Source organism: Mycteria americana, chromosome 1, assembly GCF_035582795.1.
Source record: "Mycteria americana isolate JAX WOST 10 ecotype Jacksonville Zoo and Gardens chromosome 1, USCA_MyAme_1.0, whole genome shotgun sequence".
Taxonomy (NCBI): Eukaryota; Metazoa; Chordata; class Aves; order Ciconiiformes; family Ciconiidae; genus Mycteria; species Mycteria americana.
Genome location: NC_134365.1, coordinates 11,469,960 through 11,495,487, shown reverse-complemented (window position 1 = coordinate 11,495,487; position 25,528 = coordinate 11,469,960). Strand labels below are relative to the sequence as shown.

Here is a 25,528-nt window from a genome sequence, read left to right as displayed (position 1 = left end):
TCTCAAAAGAATTCAGTATCAGATCACTGGCCATCTTATCCTTATTGCTTCTCCATTCAAGTTAGATTACTGGTCACAATGACAGCATGGGCACAAATACAGCTATTTTCACCCTCAGTGTGTTTTATCAAGAAGTACTTAACTGATTCTTACCACCTTAATGAGATGCAAATCATCCGTAAGCATACCCACAACTGCCTATTCCCAACACAGTGCTACAATTAGAACACAAATTTTTGTTGGATTCCTGATCTGCATTTATCTAATCAGACTCAACTTTACTGATGTAGGAAAAGAATTCCTACATTTTAAATTTTTTAAGAAATATCTGCATAAATTTTAACAGGGGTTCCTGAAATACAGGGCCTTTTAAAGGAATCCAAACCTGCATGTATAAATTACACTCTAAAATAATTGTTCTTTTTCTATAATAGAAATAAGATTTATAATGTTTATTAAGAATTAATACTGATATTGCAGCTGAAGGAGGACAATGTTTAGCATAATTATGAAATATTCACCTTTTCTAAATAGCAAGAATCATAGAATCATGGAATCATTTAGGTTGGAAAAGACCTTTAAGATCATCAAGTCCAACCATTAACCTAGCACTGCCAAGTCCACCACTAAACCATGGCCCTAAGCACCTCATCCACACGCCTTTCAAATACCTCCAGGGATGGCGACTCAACCACTTCCCTGGGCAGCCTGTTCCAATGCTTGACAACTCTTTGGGTGAAGAAATCTTTCCTAATATCCAATCTAAACCTCCCCTGGCGCAACCTGAGGCCATTTCCTCTTGTCCTATCACTTGTTACTTGGGAGAAGAGACCGACCCCACCTCTCTACAACCTCCTTTCAGGCAGTTGTAGAGAGCGATAAGGTCTCCCCTCAGCCTCCTTTTCTCCAGGCTAAACAACCCCAGTTCCTTCCGCCACTCCTTGTAGCACTTGTGCTCTAGACCCTTCACCAGCTTCGTTGCTCTTCTTTGGATGCAAAGAAGCAGAATTCGAGTATGCTTCTCTAGGATGAACAAATCCAGCCCTTAGCAGACATCCTGAACCACTGAGGTATCAGTGGCTGAGGTATCTGAGACTGGCCTCTCTTTTCATGGTGTAATTAGAACTCATGGGGAACTTTTTAATGGTATCTCCTTAAGTCAAACACTTGTTCTGATCAGCCAGCCAGAAAAGCTTAAATGTCTGACAGAAAGCACACAGTCTCAAACAACCAGGGCTTGTAAATACTGTACTTTCTTGGTATCTTTTCCTTTCACATTGTTTTCTAAACTTAGAATTAAAAAAAGATATTAAAAGAAAAAAAACCAAAAAAAATCCTTTTTTTTTCCTTCTCCCTCTTTAACCTTTTGATTTGAGGACTGTTATGAAGGAAAGAAAAATACTTATTTCAAAACATATAACCCTATAACCATTTTGGCAACAAACAGAACCACAGTCTCAATGCTATATTTTTATGCTTTACACAGTCCATATAGCACAGATCTGCAAAACATTTCAGCCCACTAAGCTGAAATTCCTAGGACTTAAAATTTTTAACTGTGATTCAAAACCTTTCAAAATAACAACTTATGCTGGTGTTGGGTTTTGGTGCACTCTGTGTTGCTGATGCCATGTCACAGTGTTACTGGTTTCTCGACAGATCGGTCCTGACTCACAAGGAACTATTCTTAACTTGTCAATAAAGTTTATTATAAACTTCATTCCAAGAGTTCAAAAAGGCATAAAAAGAAATAAAACTGAAACAGAAATAGAAATAGGACACCTGGTGGAATAATTTTGTTTGTTTTGTTTGTTGGGGGGGATGTTTTTTTACTCTGGGGGGATAAAAAATCCTGAGGAAAGTGAAAGAAAATGAGAGTAAACTCTGGAACAGTATTTCCTTTCCTGCCTTGCCTAACAGATTTGGATTTATGTTGTAGAAGTAGTCACCTCAAGACCTTTCCCAATACTACTTAATCATAACAGATACAGCAGGGTCTTTTACTTTACACCATAATCTACTGTCACTATATAGTACATTTAGATTCAAAATCCAATGTTTAAGCTTTGTAATTCTGTTTCCAGAAGAGATTAGCACCTGCAAACCCAGTGAATTTAATCAGAAGAGACCAATATCTTTCAAATTTAGGTTACTTTTAATGAATTTTACTTAAAGCATGCAAATTTTAAAACTCAGGACAGTAGACTTTCTTGTATCTGAATTCCAGTACTCGTACCTATATAAGCGTATCAAATAGTTCTGCTTGACATGATCTATGTACCTTCTTTAATTGCCTTACAGCAGAAGCATCAATTACAATAGTGATGCCATCAATCTCTAAAGAATACTTGATTAAAAAGTGCAAATGAAGCATGCTGGCAATTCTGATTAATACATTTACAACATCTTTTCTATGGTTTTATAAATTAAATCTATAATGAAGACAAGCAGTTGTATCATCTCAAGTGAAGGTGAGGATAACTTGTCTTCTCCTCAGAAGACATTAAGATTTTTAATACTTAAAGCCAGATAGGCAACTTCAAACCACTTAAAGTAAGAGTTTTAGTAGAACCGGGAATTCAAATATCATACATTTTGTCTGAATCTTGGGACTGGATTTTCAATTTCCCCAAAGCTTATTACAGTCATATGAGTGATCACAAAGTGCATGAAAATAGTTATTCAGTAACATTTTACATCTGCTGTCCCCTCGTGTAAAAAATTTCTTACAAAGAATACAGAACAAGATAATATGAGCTTGGAAAATAGGGCCAGAAAATGGTTCCTTCAGAGTAAAGTAAATTATTTACATTTATCATTTAGATTCTTCAGTCCTATAATTACGATTTTATTACATTTCAAAAAGTGAATGATACTGCTGTCAGGATCTTTTTTCTCCAAGCACATTCCCTGCCTGATCAGTAACTCAGACTGTATGAGGGAAGACAGACTTTGAGAATTAGAACATAAAATATTATCTGGCTCTTGAGGAATCTTTAGAAGACATTTCTAAGTTTCTTGGTCTCTTGCTTCTGCAAAACATCTAAATGCTAGTCTTAGAGTTTCATTAATATTCTCAATCCCTTAATTTTCTGAGATTACAGGCAATGAAACAAAAAGAAACACACTACTTACATCATTCTGATCATCTTTTGCATTGTAATAGATTATATCATTATTCTGTAAGAGAAAGAAAAATAATTCTGTTAGTTTGAAAGTAGAGAATAAAGTTTACTAGCAATAATTAGTACTAAAATACATTTTAAAATAAACCTGCAATTCTTTTTGAAATGTCTGATTCTGTCATATTCTGCAGACAATAGCTTGCTCTCTGTTGCATGTAATATTTCCTATGCTCGTGTTTAACTTCATTCATTTAATGCTTCTTCCCTGTTAAGCTACATAAGTCACTCAAAAAGCCAGCTAGAAAAGTACAGACAACGTTGGACAAAATCCAGAGCTCATAAAAGACTTCCGTAAACGGTTTCTTTTACAGACATATGACTCTTTCACTATGCAATTAGCTGATTTATGCACCATGACATCTAGCAGGCAATAGATACGATGACACATGGGCATTACTAAGTGGGTTCAATATTTGTTGCACACACGTTTATTGTTTTATTCACCTCCCACGGTGAAAATAAAATCTGGGAAAATACATCACAGGAGAGTCTGGCTGTTGTAGCGTAGAGTGGATCCTGGCAGCTCTGTGGAAACGCTGTACCCGGTAATTCAAGCAAAGCAATGAAGGCGGAGATTACCAGTTTCCATTACAAAATCAGTCAGAAGCTTCATTCAGTGTAACCTCTACAGCAGTTTGAAAACTGGGGTATTTCCTACAGAATACAGTTTTGTTTTCTCTTGAAATTTTTCTGAACCATTTAAAAGCCTTAAAAATTTAGGTTCACTGTAGTAGCTTTCCACTAAATAGAATTTCTGTAATGTGCCCTATACTTTTTTGAATGAAAGTAAGCAATTGTGTGCATTTCTGTATGAAATAGACACATATATGTACATAGCATTTTTTAAAGTCCCATTACAGATTTTGAATAAATAAAGAAAAGGAGAAGAAGTTACATTTCTTCATGTCCAGCAGCTTGTTGAAAATAAGCGATTACTGTTAACATCCAAAAATAGCCTTAATTTATATTTTCAGTTCTGTTTATGGTAATACCTTTGGATTTATGTATCTAAATAAAAAGTTGACCACAAAAAATGTTTTTTCTTTTATAAATACCAACAGGAAAGAATGATTTCAGTAATCATTTTTCAAGTGGGTAAGCCAACGACAATTATTACTTGCACTAAAAAAGTACCATGACAGGTGCTACAAGGCAATGCAGTTCATCTTTATAAACCATCATTTTCCTCACTTCATAAATAATGACATTGTTCATTCTCCTTTGTAACCTTTTGAGATCTAAACATGAAATATATTCTAGATGAGCTAAATGCCATTTTGAGGTAAATGCTATTAACATGAACTCATCCTCTTTCTTTTTCCCTCAAAATGCACTTCTCCACTTTTCCATCAAGACAGTGTTCTTCCTGCAGGTCAGTTGGTTTCGTACCAGTGTCTGGGTAACTAAGCCAGATCTCAGTCTGTTACAGACACAGGAGGAAATTCCTTTCATCATTAAAGACCAAAGCTAATTGCTTATTCACTTGATTGTTGTAAATAAAAGACCATGTAATGCTTGTGGAAGCCTTCAAGTAAGTTGGAAGAGGCAAAAGATTCAATTTTCTTTGGATCCTCTTTACTTTGTACACAGTTGTGTACAAAATAACTGTTCTGTAAATAATTTGATCTTTTCAAAAAGCTATGTGATTCTTTAGCACGCAACATTTAAAACTGCAAAGGCTGCAACTCTGAGTGCTACTAGCTGGAAATGTTAGCACAAGTGTTTTCATCACAAGATGATCTGTTAAATTAAAAAAAAAACCCGAAACATGTTGTTTCACTTCAGAAGACAGGGGAAAAGAATACTGCTTTCACCACACCTCGTTATGTTATGTTATGCTATGCTATGCTATGCTATGCTATGCTATGCTATGCTATGCTATGCTATGTTATGTTATGTTATGTTATGTTATGTTATGTTATGTTATGTTATGTTATGTTAGAGCAGTTTCCCTGCAATCTCTTTCTTGGAAGCTTTTGTTTGGGAAAGGTGAGACCAGGAAAAGCAATACAGACATACTTATCTGGATGTTATGTATGTATGCTTTTTGTTTAGTGGTTTCATTTTAAAAAGGAACATTTTCATAAAAGAAAATTCTACCAGGCCTTCTCTTGTATTTACTTTAATCTAGATATCAGTTTATTTCCCCACCCCCTTCCCATTGCTCAAGTTTACCCTGATACCATACCTTGTCATAGAATCATCTAACGCATAGGATTTCTAACACTGTCCTCTACACATACAATTCTGTTTATCTGCTTAAACAAAATGACTCTTTATTGTCACAATTATATTTTCCCGTCTTTTATATTTTTATTTATTTGTTTAAATTGATCAAAGCTGGTATAGCATTGCTATCTACTTTTATTGGACTAAACAGTATTTTTTATATCACCTATTAAAGAATTATGTTTCAGAAACATGATACATTTACAAGTTAATTAAAAGAACCCCCATCCCCACCCCGAATGAATTAGATATTTTGTTAGGCTATTCATATCTTGTAGTCCATTACCCTGCCTGGAGATATTACCTATATAATGCATAAACTAACACTGACATTGGTCATATCTCACCACTCTTAATATAGAAAATATGAGATACACAGTGTACAACACACTGAACGCTGTACAGTTCACAAATTAGATTCATGGATCAGTTAGATCTTTAGAGGACAATTTTTCATAATTTAACCACTTCTAGCTGACAAGAACAAATTGGTTTGTTGCTGGTTCTCAAGCGAGTAGTTTAGTTATTTATTAACTTCTTGACACAAAGGATTTGAATCTTCCCACTGTTATATACTTCTGCCACCAGGTAATACCGCACACTTATTCAGCAAGCCTAAGATACAATGTAAATATCCTAGATATTTATTTTTGTCCTTTGTCCGGTAATGCTATGAGAGAGAGGGGTAAATACTCACTGTTACTTCTGTTCATGAATGAAGGGATTTAGTAAGACAGTCCTGAAGCTGAATTTATGGAAGAATGACTTTAGGAGACCATATGCATAAATTAGAAACTTCAGCATAGTATCAGTATACAAGCTTACAAAATTTATGCCATTGGAAAGGTGAAGAGTATTTTTCACTGTCATTAATTCCTCTTTCAAAGCAAACAGTTTCAGTACCTGACAAGGATATGCAAGGCATATAAAAATTACATTAAGGACCAGGTCATAAATGTTTTATTTGTGACTCTTACTATTTTCTTCTATTCTATCCTAATAATCTTTTTTCTTCCACACTTTCATTGACATCATTATTATCTGCTGAAGTTAGATTGTTCCATTGTCTTTATATTGCTTTTCATTTCAATAGTAACTTTGTTTCCCAGCTTTGGGTATAAAATAATTCCAATGAGAAACACTACATATGGGTAGCATTAATGACTTCCTAAATTTCACCATGCAGAATCCAAAGTTTCTGGTCTCTATGATCTCTATGTCTAGAGGTTTGAAGAAACACACAGATTCATCAAATAGAAGAAAAGCATGGGAAAATACAATCTTTCAGAACAACTGCAGACCAAATTGGGATTCACACCAACACTACCTTACACTCACATTTTGATTCTCTATGGAGCAAGTTTACAGACACAGTCTATTGATTCGACTAGTTAAATGCCTAAACTCAACTCAGGATTATGTGAATGGAGCTGAAGTCAACTTGTCATCACAGGAAATAATACTTTTTTCAACCAAATTCTTTCAAGAACAACACAAAGGGATTACATTGCAACAAGACATATCTGACTACAGATAATTATGTATAGTAAATCATGATAATATATCTATGTCATTTTGCTGGTAAAAGCTATACATCCTCCTTTACTCTACCAAGTGCCAAAGATGAAAGCTCTTTGTCATCACTGCCACATAATGGCTTCTGTAGGAAAAACCTCCTCTGTAAATCCTATGCTAGAATTCAAAGAATTGTCCATGAAATATGGACCCCATCCACTGGTCAAACCTCTTTTTCAGTGGAAACATTGTATGTGTGATTTTTCAAGTATCTGTTTTTCCACAAGAGATGTTTGCATTTCATTCAGGAAAGAAAAAAAAAAATACTGGAAATCTTAAGATTTGCAACAAACATCCAATGCTACCTATTCAGAAATGCTGCTTTCACTGAAGCTGTGATTAAGATTACTTATGCCCTCAGGTCTGTACCTGAGGCTTCCTAAAGACTCTACACAACCCAGATCCTGTGATGTAGCCCAAAATGGTGTTAGGCATGCAGGGGAGACTGAAGGCCTGAAATGAATTCTAGAACTTTGTGAGACACTATAATGAACTACTGAAATTAAATTAAAAAAAAAAAATAGGGGGAGGAAGAGAAACAAATTTTCTGCAGCTTTTCATATAGTAAGAAATTAATGTAATGTGTTAATTTAAAGAGACATCATGATTACCCTTTTTTCTTAAAAGTAGTGGTTCCAAAACAACTGTAGATAAAATGTGAAAGCAAAAAATAACACTCCTTTCTATGACTTTATTTACTACAGAGATGCTAGAAGATAATGAACTCCCTCAGAAAAGAAGACAGAAGAGTTTTTGTTAAAGGTCTCTATACTTCAGACATTTTCTTCAATGCACCGCTGGAGGCAAACCTAAATTTAGTATAGTAGATTATATTGCAAATATATATTACTGCATAATTATTAGTGCATGTTTTAAAATCTGAAATTAAGGCCAAATGTGATTATTTTATTTTTGTTTTAAAACAGTATACTTCCCATGACTTCTAAGTATTTTATACAAAATATGCTAAAGAGGCAGCATATAAAAACTCCTTTATATTGCAGTTAACCTGCTAGTCATGATACCTACAAGGATTCTTTTGTTCTGCAGGTAATGAGGTAGAGTACGAAATCAAAAACTGAGAAAAAAACCCCATATTATAAATATATGTCTGATTTTGACTGTTCAGTTTAAAAATAAGATCTTAGAATTACAGATACAAATTTGGAGAACATTTTAAAATCATATTAATCCCACACACTTTGAAAAGACATAGAACACTAGGAAAAGAACTGGGAGTCCAGTTGCTTGGCATGCAGCAATAAAAATACTAATAATACTGGTTTATTTCATCTTTCATAGACATACCAGATGAAATTAGTGTAAATGCCTATAAATGTTTAAAAAAAAAAAAATCATTAAGTGTTGCTAAAATCCATCTGCTTTAATTTTAAAAAGCATCTTGTATCCCCTTGGATAAAGATGTGCATTAAAAAAAGTTCACACTAATACCTTTAGGGTAATTAAGATTTAAACTCAACCTAATAAATCCTATGACAAATAAGACAGGTAGTTTTAGTTTAATCTGTTATATAGTCTGACATGCAGTTTAAGGCATAATTAGACTCTTCAGAAAAGAAAGCTAAATATGGCCTACCAAAAAAAAAAACCCCAAAAACCCCCAAAACCCAATGACATCTATTTCTAAAGAGAATAACTTTAGGGAATAAAAGCCTGCAAATAAGGAAAAATGGAAAGAATGCCAACTACTACAACCTCTTTTGTTACAGCTTTGTAATTTTACATAAGTGAAATGGCACAGGTAAAATAAGGGGATTACCAGCTAATAACTTTTTCTTTCCTTTCAGTATCCATGAGTAGAAATACTGACTTACCTCCTCTCTTTAAAGTGAACACAAAGTCAGGCAATATAGTAAATTAGTTGCAATTACTGTGTCTGAACATGCGCTGTAAGAAATGGCTTAGAAAGTGCATTTAAAACAGGATCTTGAAATAGGACTTAGAAACAAGATCTTTTAAAAATGGAACTATTTTTATTAAAAAAAAGACCAATATCGAACAGTTCAATAACATTCTAGCCTAGAAACGTTTCCCCATATTACCCCTAATATGGGCAAATGAGTCACTTGGGTTAGACATTTTTCCCCAAAAATTAAAGAACTACTTTCTCAGAATATTAAAATTGATATACTAATTAAAAACTTCCAGGTCTGCACTATAATTTATGATAAGCCTTTTTCATCGGATTTGTTTAAAAGGCTTTTCTCAAGATTCTCCTGAGACTAATAATTGGAATGAAAAGATGAAGGTAAAGATTACAGGAAATAACATAAAGGAGGATTAAAGGTGCTGCAGACTCTTTGTCATACGCTTTCTTCTGAATACACTTTCTTTTAAAAGGTGAGAAAGATCAACTTATTCAGCATTCATTTACAGGTTATTCCTTCACTGAAATTATCAATCTGGAAACCTTCAAATTTATAGACAGTTTTCATGAGATGGTCACTTGTCCATTCACAGATGCATCAGAGTGATAAATAAAATGAGTAATGTATTAATCATCTGCATGCTAGACAGGGGGACTAAAACATCTAACCCTCATACAAACAGATAATTTATCACATATGAGTAATGTACAGCTGCAGATTCCAGATAAAAATACACTATATGAAGAATGCACTTTCAAGCCCTTGACATCAGTTCTGAGGGATTTTGATCTGAGGCTGGATCCAGAGATTGCAGTGCTGACGGTGGACAGAATTTAGGCATCTGAGTTAAAAACTGAGATCATGAAAAAGTTCACTGAAGTCTAAACTTGGAAGAGTCTAAAACTCTGAAAGTACTTGAGCTTCGAACATAGATGTTCTCCAGGTACCTTAATATCCTATTTCTATAAGAAACTTTGAAGAACCTCGGGCTTCACATCTCTGAGAAGTTTGGACCCTACTGTGCACCTTCACAGAGTCAGGACCCATAAAATGAAGCCTCACCCCTGTAACTTGAGGTAATTCTTATCACTGAATACATCATTCTTTTCAATATGTGATAATCAATAACAGCTAAATATATTAGATCAATTAAGTCACAATTAGCAAGTGGAATGAACACTTTCTCTGCTCTCTCTTGCCCTCTCCTTCCTTTCTCCTGACCATGTGAATAGTATAGTTATAAGGCTTTCCTATTTAGAAAAAATATGATGAACATCATTATTCTGAACTCTGAATTCTGCATTAGAGCATACCATATAGCAAAACCAACATTTGCTTCCTCACTTTGACTGATGATATACTTTGTGAAATACATTTAATGTGAATAGTCCAGCTAAAACTCAGAAACTTATACAATGAAAATAAAACTGAAAAAATCAAACCTGAAATTTTTGTGAAGAAAGACATTAAGATAGCATGTATTTTAAAAATGCAAAACCTATTTAAATGCATATTCTATATACACTGGGCTTTGGTTGAGAGGTAAGTTATTTTACCAAATCATGGCTTAAGGCAGGCACAATATGAAAATACTTGTAACAGTAAATATGTGTTACAAATAGGAGATCATATATTATGCTATTACAACTTCGGAATACTTACAGCTCACAGGAGCATCATGACCTTGCCTGATCAAGAGCCAAGTACAACGAGCCACGGCCAAGGGCACAAGGCTGAGTGTGGTGAGCCATGGCACACATGGCAGCGCAAACAAGGAGTGAGCGCAATGAGCCTTGGTACCGGCTGTGCATCAGTGAATGACGAGAGAATACCTGAGATGCTGGAAAAACATGATAATGTCATGGACTGATTTGACTGGCATCCTGTGACTCCTGTCTACAAAACCCCCAGTAACAGAGACTGCAGGGAAACTTTGCCCCGTGGATGTCTGACAGGCCAGGAAAGCCAAGCATCAAGGTGGAACCAGGCCACGTCGGTGCCAAGCCACTGCCCAGAGCCCAGAACTAAGGCTGGCCAGAGCAAGTGTCTCACGTACCCCAGGCTGGGCTCTGCCGACCCACCGGCACCGTGACTGGGGCAGGTCTCAGCTAACTTTGTGCATGGGGAGCGTCTGTGCAAAGATTGCATTGTCACAGCCCACCCATCGCTTGGTCCACTTAATGACATGACCTTCACAGTGGCACGCTGTCTCGTGTTCCTTTCCTCACCGTGACAATATTCAATTACTTGCTGATTTTAACCTCGCTTGATTTAATTTGTCTTGTGCAAATTATAATTAGTAAAGCTGAGTAAGAAGTTTTTTATATCACATTCAAAGCTCAGGAGAAAACCCTGCTATTTTTTACAGGGTACAGAAATAAGTAAGTGTTGTCCCTCCCCCCCCCCCCGGCCCCGCAGCATCCATATTATGCTACATTATACATTTACTTAGAAAAAAGAGAAGTAGTGAAGAGTATTAAGGTTGCATGCACAGCCTCAAAAAGAAGCATAAAGTATACTAGAAAGAGTACTCCTGTCTTCAAATCTCTAGAATTGATTATAGAAACTGTAAAGAATAGGAAAAACTTTTCCATGTCAAGCAAAACTCCCCAATTTTCAGATAATTTTCACCACAAGAATTGTTATAAGAAACTGCCATTGGACTGCTTAAGCTGTCAGGATGATACTTAACTTCCTGAAAAACTTAAGAATGCATTTTAAGTACTAACTGCAATTTGACTGTAGAATAAACGACAAAAGTGGTTGAATGTGTCAGGTTAAATGTAATACAGCCCACAAGGTGACGATAAATATGTCAGACAAACAAACACCTGAGGCAGAATCTACAGAGCTGTCTGTTCTGAAGTAATATAATGTACTCAATGAATAATTTCTGCATAAAGACATCCTATAGTACAATGGCCTGTGATCAGAAGGCAATCTCTGTTGGACGTGCAGATAATTGGTAATATAACAATGGAATTTTATTAAATTGCCTCCTGGTAAGGACTAGTATTTTTCATTGTGAATTGTTTTTAACTTTGGGGAATCTTTTTTTTAATTTTATTTTTTTAGTGCAACTGGTGGACTAAACAAAACAAATATGGCAACCAATTAAGCTTTTTTTTTTTTGCAAAACATCAAAAGCCAAATACTTCATGCAGGAATGAAGAATTAGTGACTGAAGATTTAATGATGAAAAATAATATTGATATTACTCTCTGGTATAGTTGATTATATCACAGAATGACTGTCGTTTTAGTTAGTCAAACTGGAAATGTCTCTTAAAGAATAATATTTTGATCTACAGTAAAACCAGAAGCATCACTATGCAAGAGTATATGCAAACATTAACCATGTACTACACTACAGCTACAATTCAACACATCATAGTGACTGTATACGGGGACAGATGCCAAAAGCACCTAATTTTACACTTTTAGCCTTTCAGAATTCTGCTGCAACACTCCTGCAATGGAAGACTTTTTTCTTGTTATATTCATCAACCATCTTCACACTGGTACAACATTTGGTGAATGGGAACTTGTATGTACCTACAAAATGGAAAGACCAACTCTCAAGCTGGTAGTGCCTCCAAGCCTACCAAGACTAATTCAAACGGAAGACTTTGTTCATAAGAATAGAATTGTCACAGAGTATATTTCTCTTTCTAATAAATATTGGTCAGGTTAATACAAGGTTACCTGTACCTAAGACTATCAGGCTATGTGTTTCCAGTTGGCTGTGCAAGCTTTTACCTTCTGTTACTGCTCACTTTCATGTTGAACTGAAACCCTGACACAACAGATACCGACAGTAACAGGCTACAGAACAGAACAGTACTCTAATTAAACCTAAACGTCCTAGACAATAAATTAAACATTTCCATAAAGAATTGTTTTGTTCACTTTTTCAGAGAAGAGGTAAGTTTAGTAAGGTAAGCACCACAAGTCTACAATAACTTGGGAAGAAGGATCAGGGCATCCATTGACAGCAGGATTTAAGCTTCAAAGCTATTAGATTTTATACTTATTTATTTATTTTCAGCAGATCAAAGTGAGGAAAGTTGCCTGTACTGAGCAGATGGAGAAATCTGTCATTTCTGAAAATTTAATTTCCCCTGTAGACTTTAATGGGAGAGGAGAAACAGAGAAACAGGCTTTCTATTGGGAAAGACTGCTGTTTTTCTGGCAGTCTGCAATCTATTTGCGTATTTTGGTTCTGGTTTTCTCTCAAGTAAAAAGCACCAATTAATTTTAGAAACACTATGCATTATTTGCTTACTTCCATCCTATGTGTACCCAGTAGCTAAACTACCAGCCAGGAGTCCCACATCTAAGGTAAGCCTATGGAGAAAAACTCTTGGGATAGGCAGTTATTTCCACCTTTGAAAGGGAATATTCTTACTGAATTCTCTTCAGTAAGAATATTCAGTCAGAATAACCAGAATATACAAGAATAACTGTTTTACTAACAGCTCTATGTGACAAAAATAAGGCTATAGGCATTAACAAAGCTTCAGCTCCAAATCTCTTTATGCTGAGGATTCAAAGAACCAGTGGCAAGATCCCTGATGCAAACTATATCAGTAGTAACCAGTGGGGCAGGATAAGAAGCTTGTGCTCTTCTATCATCCCCTTTATTTTAGGAGTTGATTACTCGATTGCCTAATCCTGCAGCCACTTGAAAACAGTGTTGAAATGGCTTTAGTACCCTTTACAAATTTTTTTAAATTACTACTTTGCAATGTCAAACTTTGTGGATGGGTTTTTTTGGAAGACGAATATGATATAGAGGCAGCGTAGCAAATGCCATCAACTTTGCACGCAACTCACTTCAGTCCACGCTATGTTCCAAAGACTTTTTCAAACCATTTTATATCAGTCTGAGCCGAAACTCATTGAAGTCAACCACACAGACTCTGGAACAAGCCCAGTATGGACATATGTTTCATGTTACGAATAGAAAGTAAAAAATAACATTACTATAGTGCCAATGGATACAAACACCAAAAATCAATATCCACTCCCATTCAAGTAGAAGAAAGATTGATAATATGTCTCTGGCCTACCCTAGTAGGTGGATAACAAAAGGTAACAATTCAAAAACTTCTCCTTCTTCTTCTGCTCCAGCCAAACCTTCCTCAATATTCTTACCATCTACTGAAAGAATGACAAAAAAATCTAGGATTTTATGTAGTTGCACATATCACAAATGAACAGGAAAGAAAATGAAAAGGAGACTCTTCTGGAGTTACTGAGTTTAAAAGTACGGGCTACATACATAAAGAGATACAAATAACCATCTTCTATATTCCTCCTCCAGTCTTCTAAGTCAAAAGCAAGGTAGCCAGAGACAACCCTGCGAGACAAAAATCTTTTAAATCCTTTTTAATTTTGGTAAATATATTCTTCCAAAAGGTTCAGGAAACTGCTAATCTTCTCATCACAGTAACTTCCTCAAAGTACAAGCAACTGCGAATGGCTTCTTTTTATGAGGCAAAATGCAATTGATTACAAAGCAGATTTCCAGGTGGGAAAATGAAATTAATTTGTTAGCAGCTAATTAACCTCTATATCACACTATCCGATCTGTTTAATTAAAACAGGAAAGTATGTTTATTTTAATTTATTCAGCATTACTTTCTTTAGCTGATGAAAAAACATAAGAATAAAATAAATAATAATAAAGAAAAAATTGTCTAAACTTATTGCATATTATCTAGATTGTAAATACTGGAACCAGTACAGTACAGGAGCCTAGTTAAACAATTCGGACATGAGTTTAAATTGGATTCACAGGAAATTGGCATTCTGAATTCTTATGTGGGTGCTAGGTTGTAATGAACTAGGCTGCATCTCTTGCACTATCATAACTGAATATAGAAAACCTGCCACTTCTCCAACTCCAACAACTCTGCAAAAACCTTTGAGGAAATTATTTTTTACCACGTAATGGGCAAACCTATAATACAATTTGTCCTAAGGAAAATAAGTTTACATTTGTTACATTGTTACTGTGTTCTATTCGTTAGAGCCAACAAATAAGATCATGTTTAGGAATGTTGCAATCAGTGGTTACAAAATATTTACAAGGAATCAAACGTTAGGCATATGACACCATAGTGGAGTAAAAACTCAGGAGTCTAGCTTCTCAGTGATCCATAACTGTGACTGAAGACATCGGGTATATTCCAAGGCTTATCCAAACCCAGCTGTGCACTGAGGTCAGCAGGCCCTAGCATATGTCTCCGGACCTTCATCATCTCAAACTCCAGAACCTAGAACCTGGGGATAAATGCTTGTGTCTATTTTTAAAATGATATTTCTATCACTTTTTGCATACAGATTTGTGTTCATTTAGCCCACACTTGGAGTCAATCAGAAGCTGATAGAACTAATTAGTGCTGAGCAGAGCCACAAATAACGAAAAATGCTGATAGATCACGGCAGGAGATGAGGACTTTTGGTGGAGACACCTCGATTCGCCTACTGCTTGCTTTTTCATCAGATGATAGCCAGGTAAGATAAAATGTATAAAGAATGGACTACACAAAAGTGAACTCCACAACCCATGACTGCCACTATTACACAAGTAAATTTAAACTCTTTTAATCCCTCTGGCTTTGTAATGTATTAAACAATTGATGGCCATAAGTAACTCAATTATAACTTCTCTATTTAAGTAATTATGATCAACTATATAAAATGCAGAGCATACTCTTAAAGAGTTTTGTTTACTTCTGACAGTAAAATGGACACTATTATTCTATAAATTATGTTATTCTCCCTTTAAGTTCCACACTTCTATCATGAAAATAATCTAAATATATCCAACATAAGTCTAACAAACTTATCCACAAGCAATGTCATGAAGCTTGTGCTGCAGCTAGTGGAAATCCATTGACACAATAGGTCAGATACAAAAAGCATATTTTTTTAGACTAGAATACCTTCTTTGAACTTTTATTCAAAGGCTGCACACTGTGTTTTAAACCCACCATTTAAGTTTCTACTTCTTTGGGAATTGCACAACAGTTAATGACATTAAAACAACAAATAATGCTAGGGAAAAAAATAAGTCGTAGGTATTTGCAAAATGTTGCAGGAATTTAGAATTATCAGTGCTGGTAATTATTCTTGAACTTGACAATATAATGAGTGGATAGATCATTGGATTAATTTTCAGAAGTCTGGGAACCATCATGTGATCTTAAAGACTATGAAGGCAAAGAATTTAAACACAAGGACAAAATTTGCTTATGAATATGTCTGTTTTGGCAAGAAATTAAGAAAAAAAAAAGGAACCACATTATTTCCATATATGTTTGGCTCCAGACAAATTAATTCATTTGAATTTGTGGTTTGATCCCTTCAGAGTATTTTATTAAGTTACTGAATATAATATATAACAATCTGTATATAATACAAAAGTTAGCAAAAATGTAAAAATAATTTCCCTACTGAAATTATACCAAACAAAACCAAATCAATATTATCAAAACAATGTTTCTTTCATCCTCCTCTCTAAATTTTCACAGAAAACTTAGAGATTTAATTCTGATAAACATTGCTTTCCATGGAATATCAATTACAACAAAACATATTTTCATCTTACTTTCTAAAAAATGCTTTGAAAAGAAAGATGAAAAAATGTAAGACTAATTTTTATTTTTACGTACATACATATGCTTTGAGAATATATCCAATGGTTGAAGCAGTTCCACAGAAACAGAAATTTCCTCCTCTATTTAATTTTCTTCTCTATTTCTCTCTTCACAAAGAAATAGTATATGGCAAGGAATATATTACACAAAGTCACTGTAACTAAATTCTAAGCATTAGAATTTTGGTCTTTTTTGTCTTTTGTTAACATTAATGTCTTTTAAGAATCTCACTGGCATAGAAAAATGCCTACATTTTGCATAGTTTTCCTTAAACTGCAGCAGCAGAGGGTTTTATACATCTCTTTCTTTCCTCTTTTTTCCATGTGTAAAAATTAAATACAAAGAGATTACAGCTTGTATTTCTGCAGGGAAATTAAACACACACTATTTTTTCCTTAGTATTACAATACCATCTAACAGGAAAAATGAATTTTCATATATAAATTATGAAATTATCATCCAAACTTTGGATCACATCTTACATAGCTGACACTGACCTGTGAAGTTAATGATCTCAAATAAATTTTTTAAAAGTATTTGTTTTCTTTCCCTGTCTGTATCATTTCTTCATTTGGTTTATTCAATCACTTAAGGTGTGACTGAATAAACCACAATAAATCACAAAAAACCACGGAGTTATAACATACAAAAAAGCAATTGCTGTAACTTGTCTTATGCAATTTGCATGAAAATAAGAAAAAACAACCAAATCTCTCCATTTCCTCCTAACTGTGAAAAGTACCTTTCCAAAGGTAATAAAAGTTCAAAACATGTCAGGCCATGTCTTCTTTTCAGATGGCTTTGGTTCACGCATATAACAAATGTGTCTGGCACATTGACTGTTAAATATTTTAATGGGCCTCTTACAAAGATAAATCTTACCCGCTTTGTTAAGATTCTACTTTAAATGATTTTGCTAGATCCCTGATGTCTTAGAAGGAAAGCAAGTGTGGACAGCAGTTAGCAGGCATTAAGAACTATCCCATGCTCACCTAATTAATAAAGAACAGAAGAAATCATAATTTAATTATTCAGCTTTTACATCCGTTTTGTGCATGTCTTGCACTCAATCACTGCAATAAAGCAAAGGTCCACGAGTACACCTTATTTCAGTGTTCAGTAGCATGAGACAAGCCAGCAGCTGGAAAATGTCATTCATTTTACTATTTAACATAAAATGATGACGACTTTTCCAGTTAATCACTACAAGCAAAAGCACCATATAAAAATAATTAAAAGATAATTACTTTTCTTCTTAATTATTGGATATATTACACTGGAATGCTAGAATTCATGCAGAAGAGTAGGAAGATTTAAGAGGTGTATCAACATCTTGCTATTACGTTTCTCATTCTCTATCTTAAGAACTGCACTAAATAAAAAATTATTTGTGTTTTCTTCCATGGGCCACAACAGGGGTTTTCACTCGCCATGTATTTGATGCTTATGCCACAAACTACAAAGAAATACAGAGACACCCGAACTTTTGAATAAGCTGGTTCAGATATGACAGCAGGGTAGGTGTTTGGATGAGTGTTTGCACTGTCACAACCGCAAGCTGCTTTATTTCAGGGAATCTCATACAATCATAGAATCATTAAGGTTGGAAAGGACCTCTAAGATAGCCTAGCCCAACTGTCAACCCAACACCTCCATGCCTACTAAACCATGTCCCAAAGTGCCACGTCTACACATTTTTTTAACTCCTCCAGGGATGGTGACTCCACCACCTCTCTGGGCAGCCTGTTCCAATGCTTGACCATCCTTTGGGTGAAGAAATTTTTCCTAATATCCAGTCTAAACCTCCCCTGGTGCAACTTGAGGCCATTTCCTCTCGTCCTATCGCTTGTTACCTGGGAGACGAGACCGACCCCCACCTCGCTACAACCTCCTTTCAGGTAATTGTAGAGAGTGATAAGGTCTCCCCTCAGCCTCCTTTTCTCCAGGCTAAACAGTCCCAGCTCCCTCAGCCGCTCCTCATAAGACTTCTGCTCCAGACCCTTCACCAGCTTCGTTGCCCTTCTCTGGACACGCTCCAGCACCTCAATGTCTCTCTTGTAGTGGGGGGCCCAAAACTGAACACAGCATTCGAGGTACGGCCTCACCAGTGCTGAGTACAGGGGCACGATCACTTCCCTACTCCTGCTGGCCACGCTATTTTTGATACAAGCCAGGATGCCATTGGCCTTCTTGGCCACCTGGGCACACTGCTGACTCATATTCAGGCGGGTGTCAACCAACACTCCCAGGTCCTTCTCTGCCAGGCAGCTTTCCAGCCACTCTTCCCCAAGTCTGTAGCGTTGCATGGGGTTGTTGTGACCGAAGAGCAGGACCTTGCACTTGGCCTTGTTAAACATCATACAGTTGACCTTGGCCCATCAATCCAGCCTGTCCAGATCCCTCTGCAGAGCGTTCCTGCCCTCAAGCAGATCAACACTCCCACACAACTTGGTGTCATCTGCAAATTTGCTGAGGGTGCACTCGATCCCTTCGTCCAGATCATTGATAAAGATATTAAACAAGACTGGCCCCAATACTGAGCCCTGGGGAACACCACTTGTGACTGGCTGCCAACTGGATTTAACTCCATTCGCCACCACTCTTTGGGCCCGGCCATCCAGCCAGCGAAGAGTACACCCGTCCAAGCCATGAGCAGCCAGTTTCTCCAGGAGAATGCTGTGGGAAATGGTGTCAAAGGCTTTACTAAAGTCTAGGTAGACAACATCCACAGCCTTCCCCTCATCCACTAGGCGGGTCACCTTGTCGTAGAAGGAGATCAGGTTGGTCAATCTCATACATCTCTTGACAGCGAACTATGCAATTGAAAAAGACTTAATATTCTTATTTTAATAGTGAAACGATATGACTTCTTTTCACCATCCAGTCCTGCCATTTTCTAGAGATAGTAGAGGGGTCTTTCTTGTTTCTGCTTTTTGCCTGAGTAATATGAAACACAGGTAAAAACTACCAAAAAAAAAAATGTTCTTTGAAAACAGGGGACAAACAGAAATAAAGGAAACCAGATGCTAGCATGGAATCAATGATCCTTCAGTGCTTTTTCGGAAGATGTTCCAATAGTTCAGTACTAAACAAAACAGAACAGTCCAGGATACAAGCAGGAGGGGAAAAAACCCAAACAAAACCAAAACCAGATTCTTCTTGTGTTTTCATATAACTTAGGTAAATTAACTTCTAACAGTAAAAATTGAGAAAGAAATAGTAAAAGTAGTAATAGTAAAAAGGAAGATGCTCAAACACAAGTTTATATAAAGAAAAACAATCAAGATTAGAAACTGATGTCACTAAAATACATTATGGCTTATTTCATATTTTTGTTTGGCAATTAATCTGGAATTGTGCATAGAACCAGAAACAAGGATTGTATCTTTTTAAACCTGGCTGTGGTCTTCTTTTTTTTTCCCTTTGGAGAAATCCTTTTTTTTTTTTTTTTTTTTAATCTTTTCTCTTTCAGTAAAATAGGGATAAGAACTAATTATATCCTATAGACATTCTGTAATGGTACGAGCAGTTAGGACCCAATATTTGCTAACACTTATGGACAAGGAGTCTCCCCGGGTGCTGCAGGCCCTTACGAGCCTGCCTGGCGCTGAGCTGCACCCCGGGGCCTCCCTGCCCCATGGCGCCTCTGGCCCCATGTCCTAATGGACCTCTGCCCTACGACAGCCCCTCGGACGCACGCTGCAGCTCAGCTCCAGCTCATCTCACTCCTTGGCCTCATCCCCTTTTCCTTCTGATGGTAGCCCCTAGATGGACCCCGGATTTCGTTCTTCACTTGCCACGCCTGGAACCATCAATGGACCCTGTTACCAGCACCCAGCTCTGCCCACCCCGGTCAGCCCCGCGGGACTGCACCCGTCGGTGAGGGCACGGCCTGTGCTGGGTCACCTCCAGCTCCGGCCCTCGCTGCTGCCCGACCTAGCTACTGACTGCATGTGCGCCTTCCCCTGTCTTCCCAGCTTTTTCTAACCCTCCTGTAGCCACTTTCTAAAATTCTTTTCTCAGCCTAACCCAAATTTTAAGTAAATAATGGTAGTTGTCTTTGCTTACTATCATTTCACCCAAAGTTCAGCCATCACTCATATCGTACCTTCTGACATAACAGAAGATTAGTATTAGGTAATGGGAATTTTGCAGATGAACTAGAATAAAAATGTTTAAAATACTTAAAATAACCATTTTCTGCCTTAAAGAACTGAAGTAAACCAATATCAGCACCTTGATACTTCATTTGCTCTCTACCATTTTATTTTACTTACAAAACTGACAATGTTATTTTGTAAACTCAGATCACCCAGTTAAGTCCATGGCAGCTTTAATCTGACTCCAGCTGCATCCTCTTGATGAAGAACAGAAGCTGTGGGTTGTTTGTTTGCTTGTTTGTTTGTTTGTTTTTCTGTTTTGTACTTCTTGTCCTTTCTTTTTTTTTTTTTCTTTAATTGGAAAGAGGTTTTGGAATATCTGTGCCAGCATTTTTCCCCAGACTGATTTCCATACTTACAAAAAAAAAAAAAAAAAAAAAGCCACCCACATTGCCTGCTTCCACTCACTGCTGGATAATAAACTTTAAAAACCGAGTTGTAATAACATCAGATATTATTTCCCGTCTATTTAAATGTAGTCATTTCTACCAAAAATGCCCCCATGCCCTCAGAGCCAGACTAAGCACAGGCAAAGCTGCCAGCTATACATTTTACTGCACTGGGCAGTAAAATGTAGATTGCAAGGGCACTAAAATGTAGCCAAAGCCTGCTTGGACTATACCAAAACCTTGGAAAGTCAGACTGGCAGCTGCTGGCTGTCAGCAGGGTGGAGAGAACAGCAATGCCTCCTTGGAAGAACGTTCTCTTCCTTAAAACCTGTTTTAGCCCAAGCCTGAATACATGCTCCCAGCAGCATGAGCAGCAAGCCTGGATCTCGGTGACCACTTCTGATTTAATGTTCCCGTTTTGCCTGTTTCTTCTGACTCTCCCTAATTCTGCCCAGGGGCAGCAGTCAGAACAGTCCTGGGTTTTAACAGCTCGGAGAAGGAATCAGCTAGTTCTGAATTTGCACACCTTCCTAGTTCAGAAATTGCACACAATTTCAAAAATACTTTAAATCTAATATATATAACTCTTATTCTAGGCAGAGAATTATTGAAGTTCACAGCATTTTAGCACTCCCACCAGAATCCCTGGTAACACATATAGACTTGGGCCCCTACACTTTGTATAATTAACTTTAAAATTCTTGTACTGTTCAGCACTTCTTTGAAATTCGTCTCTTTTTGAAAATTCAGGGTGGACAGATGGACAAATAACAGAAGATGTGAGGAAAGAGCCAATGTGAGAAATTTTAAACAAGAGAAATAGCTATCTATTGTGAAATTAAGACAGGTACTTGATGATAAAGACAGGCAGTCAGAAAGGCTCCTGCATACCTAACCAAAAAGGTTACCAAAAAAAAGAGCTTAACACTGGAAGAACCTAATGAAGAAAAGAGTATGAAGTAAATTGGAAAGAATATATTAAATAGATTTGATTTCAAAGAAATGCATCATTTTTTCTCAACATTTATCCTGTGATGCTTGAGGACTATCTCAGCTCAGGTCTCAACAGCACCATCATCCGGTATTACAGAAGCGTGAACTGAGACTTCAGAAAACCAAAGATGAAGGAACGACAAGTGTTTAAGAAGGGATAACGGAAGGTGGGAAACTTGGGCTGAAGAGGAAAGAAGAAGGGATGCTGCAAAAAAGGGTGAAGTGCCTTGCCAAGGATGATGCCATGTTTGCATCCAGAAAAGACACAGAGGTGAAAACTGGGGAGAAAGGCAGGAGGCAATTGCAGCAAAGCAGTCATTCCCAAACCTTTCCCATCAATGACCTCTTTGACAACAGCCCAAACTTCCTGGGCCTCTTTCCTCTCCCTTCCCTGCCCCCTTCTCCTTTTCACACGGTTCAGGGTACAAACTTTGCTATCCGCCTTGCCAAAGACTGGTTTGGTTTGGTTTGGTTTGGTTTTACTTTAGGAAGTTTACTGAATACGATGGGCTGATAACTCTCACAGCTCCAGAAAACGATATGAGCAGAAACCATCCTAACTTAGCTACTCTTTGCCTGGGAAAGTCCTCCAAAACTATTTCAGCAGGTCTTGTACTGCAAATACCTCTAAACGCTTATGCTGTGATCTAAGACACTTTATCAGCATTATGCTAAAGCCCACTATTCTGATGAGAGCAGCACAGTCTGTATGCTATTTGGACACAAAGAATTGAAAATAACAGCCATAGGCATACCACGGATACCAGCGCAGAGTAAGCATCAGCCAGTTGTGCAAACTGAGCCCAAGGGCCAGGACCCCTTTCCCGCCGTGCTCCACAAAGACGATGTTCATACTGAACTCGCTGAAACTACCTATTATGTTTTCTCTGCTTGTGTGTTCATTTCTGCTCATTTAAAGACTATACCTGGTCTTTAAAACATGACAGAGGTGACATTTCACAAGCACAGCCACGTACCAGTTTAACTGCTTGTGTTCTCAAAGTACCTGAGCCACTAGCTTGAGTCCCTTGCAGACCCGCAAAACAGAGATTCACCTAACAGTGTGCACCTGTTTATAGACATAAATACACACACACTATTCAAGGATCTTTTTGTGCATATATGCATGTGGATACATATATAAATACATGTACGAGTATACACACAGAGAAAAATTTATACAATTGATATATGCATATACATACCTCCCACCTATTTAACTAGGACTAGTTTAAGCTTATACCTTGTCTGATTCTTAAAATATCACCTCAACCTTGCTTATGAACACTTGAGAAATAGGGAGAAGCATATCTAATATCTCAGAAATGTGTAAGCTTTAACTCTTGTTATCTTGAAGCAATCAAGAAAACAATTTGATCTGTTTCTTATTAAAGCCTTTAAAACACTTGCAAATATAGTACTGCAGAGCTCTCACACACAGATATTCAGTTGCATTTCTTTTAATATTTCCTTATCAATATATAGATGACATGAGGAGGTGAATGAACTGATTTAAGTGCATCCTACTCCTGACAAACATACCCCAAGTTCAATTAGATGTATGGATTTGCACTGCTCTCCTCTTACTAGTACATGTAACCACTTCAGTGAACTATTCTTGTGTCAGCAAAACCTATGAATCTGCAAAGGAAATCCAGTCTTGCTGTCCATGTCATAGTTCTTGTTCATAAAAGCAGTATGCATAATTCATAATCATAGCATAATTCATAATATAACTATTCTTTTCATAAAAATAGTGGGATATTTGCCCTACTGCTGTTTGGCAGCTTTGGACGTTGTAGAATGTCCGAGAAACTCATTAAACTGATGGATTTTTCCTTCGACATTCCCTCTTCCAATTTTCAAGCTAAATTTATCCATAGCTGCTATATATCTATTGCTCTAAAGAAAATTTGTTTTCTCTTGAACAGCATTTCCTCTTGGTGTTTATTCTTCACACAGGCTGTTTACTGATCTGTAACCATGGTACTTTTTAGGATAGAGCACGCTTTATTCTCCATGGAGAGTACGATGTCTGTGTTTCAAAATAAAACACAGATCAATCGTGAACACAGACTGCTGTTCATCCCTATTGTGCTTCTTACAGCTGCCCCTAGACACCTAAGCAATGTCCAGACACGTTCTGTGGCATAGCGTGCACCAGGAACCATTCTCAACTGACTGTGCAGGCAAGCCTATACGAGGTTATACCCTGTCTCACTTTCTGCATGCCTCCAATGTTACCTCAACAGGTTTTATACCCTCAAATACTCTTACATGCCTTGATATAACTGATGTAGCACCTGAAGCATGCGAACTCCCTAGTTTCATACCTTGAAAATATTATTGTCTAAGCTGCATTGCTTTCTTCACATCATTTCAGAAATTTTGAGCAGAAAAGTACGCAAACAGGCACGCACATATGACTTAGAGCCTCCTAGATATCGCCAAGAGAAGTCACAAGACCAAGTTTAGTTTGAACACTGACAATCTGTGCCACAATAAAACAGGTCCACAGATTTGTTTTATTCAACAGTATAGATTTAGAGATGTAAGCTTTAGAAATGTAGTCAAATTCCAATCTTTAATTTATTTCTTAGAGAAATGCCTCAGGGAGGCAGAATTAAGACTCCATCCCCTTCTGTGCATGAAATATGCATTAACAAGAATGCGTTAAGCACAGGAAAACATACAGATTCGAGATTGCTTCTGCTTCCATAGCGTCACTTCACCTACAGAAACCTTTCCTAGTAGTCAGGCCGGCATTGCTGGCTCTCTGCCTTTTGCTCCCTACCCTGCGCTTTGCAGGAGTTAAAAAGTGCCGAATCAGCTATGGCTTTAGGCAAGTCCCAGGCTCTACTCAAGAACTATCTGTGATCCTCACCTCCTGCGTTATCCACCAGTTTTCCTTTTTACCACTCATACATTTAAACAGCAACTCTCCACTTTGAATGCAGAATCTCAAAACATGACTTAAATTACCTGAAAGGCTTATGTTAATATCAGCAAATCTTTACAGATCTGTTTCATAAATGTCTTGTCTTACCCAAAGAAGACTGTACGTAAGAGTGTTGCTTTGTAGTGTCATACGGAAGCTGTGCCAGGGCTAACTGTGTTTTCCCCACTACCAAACTTTATGAATGGTATCCAGTTGAAGGAAAGCTTTGAGGCAGAACTGCATTGCGGGAGGGGGAGAGAGAGACCAAGAGAGAGACTGGAAGTGTTTGGAATTAAATCTCCTATATCCTGTGCTCCCCTATGATAAGGAAAAGAATCTCTTTCCAAGTCAGCTGTCAGCAGAAGAAATGGCAACAACTATCACTTGTGATTAACAAATGTATTGATAATATTTTTTTAAAAGACTTCAGTCTTAATCCAGCCTGTGTTTTTTTCTGCAGGTATCGCTCACCAAAAGGAAAAAACCCACCTTTTGCCACAGTAA

General features: G+C 36.9%; 1 protein-coding gene across 6 annotated transcripts in view; it reads right to left on the bottom strand.

Moving 5' to 3' along the window:
• The window catches only part of CACNA2D1 (calcium voltage-gated channel auxiliary subunit alpha2delta 1), a 434,905-nt gene that overhangs the window by 199,436 nt on the left and 209,941 nt on the right, over positions 1-25,528 (bottom strand). For all 6 annotated transcript variants that reach the window (XM_075489919.1, XM_075489999.1, XM_075490084.1 and 3 more), the window contains exon 5: positions 3,136-3,180. In XM_075489919.1, coding sequence (XP_075346034.1) covers positions 3,136-3,180 — 45 coding nt within the window. The remainder of the gene's footprint in view (positions 1-3,135; positions 3,181-25,528) is intronic.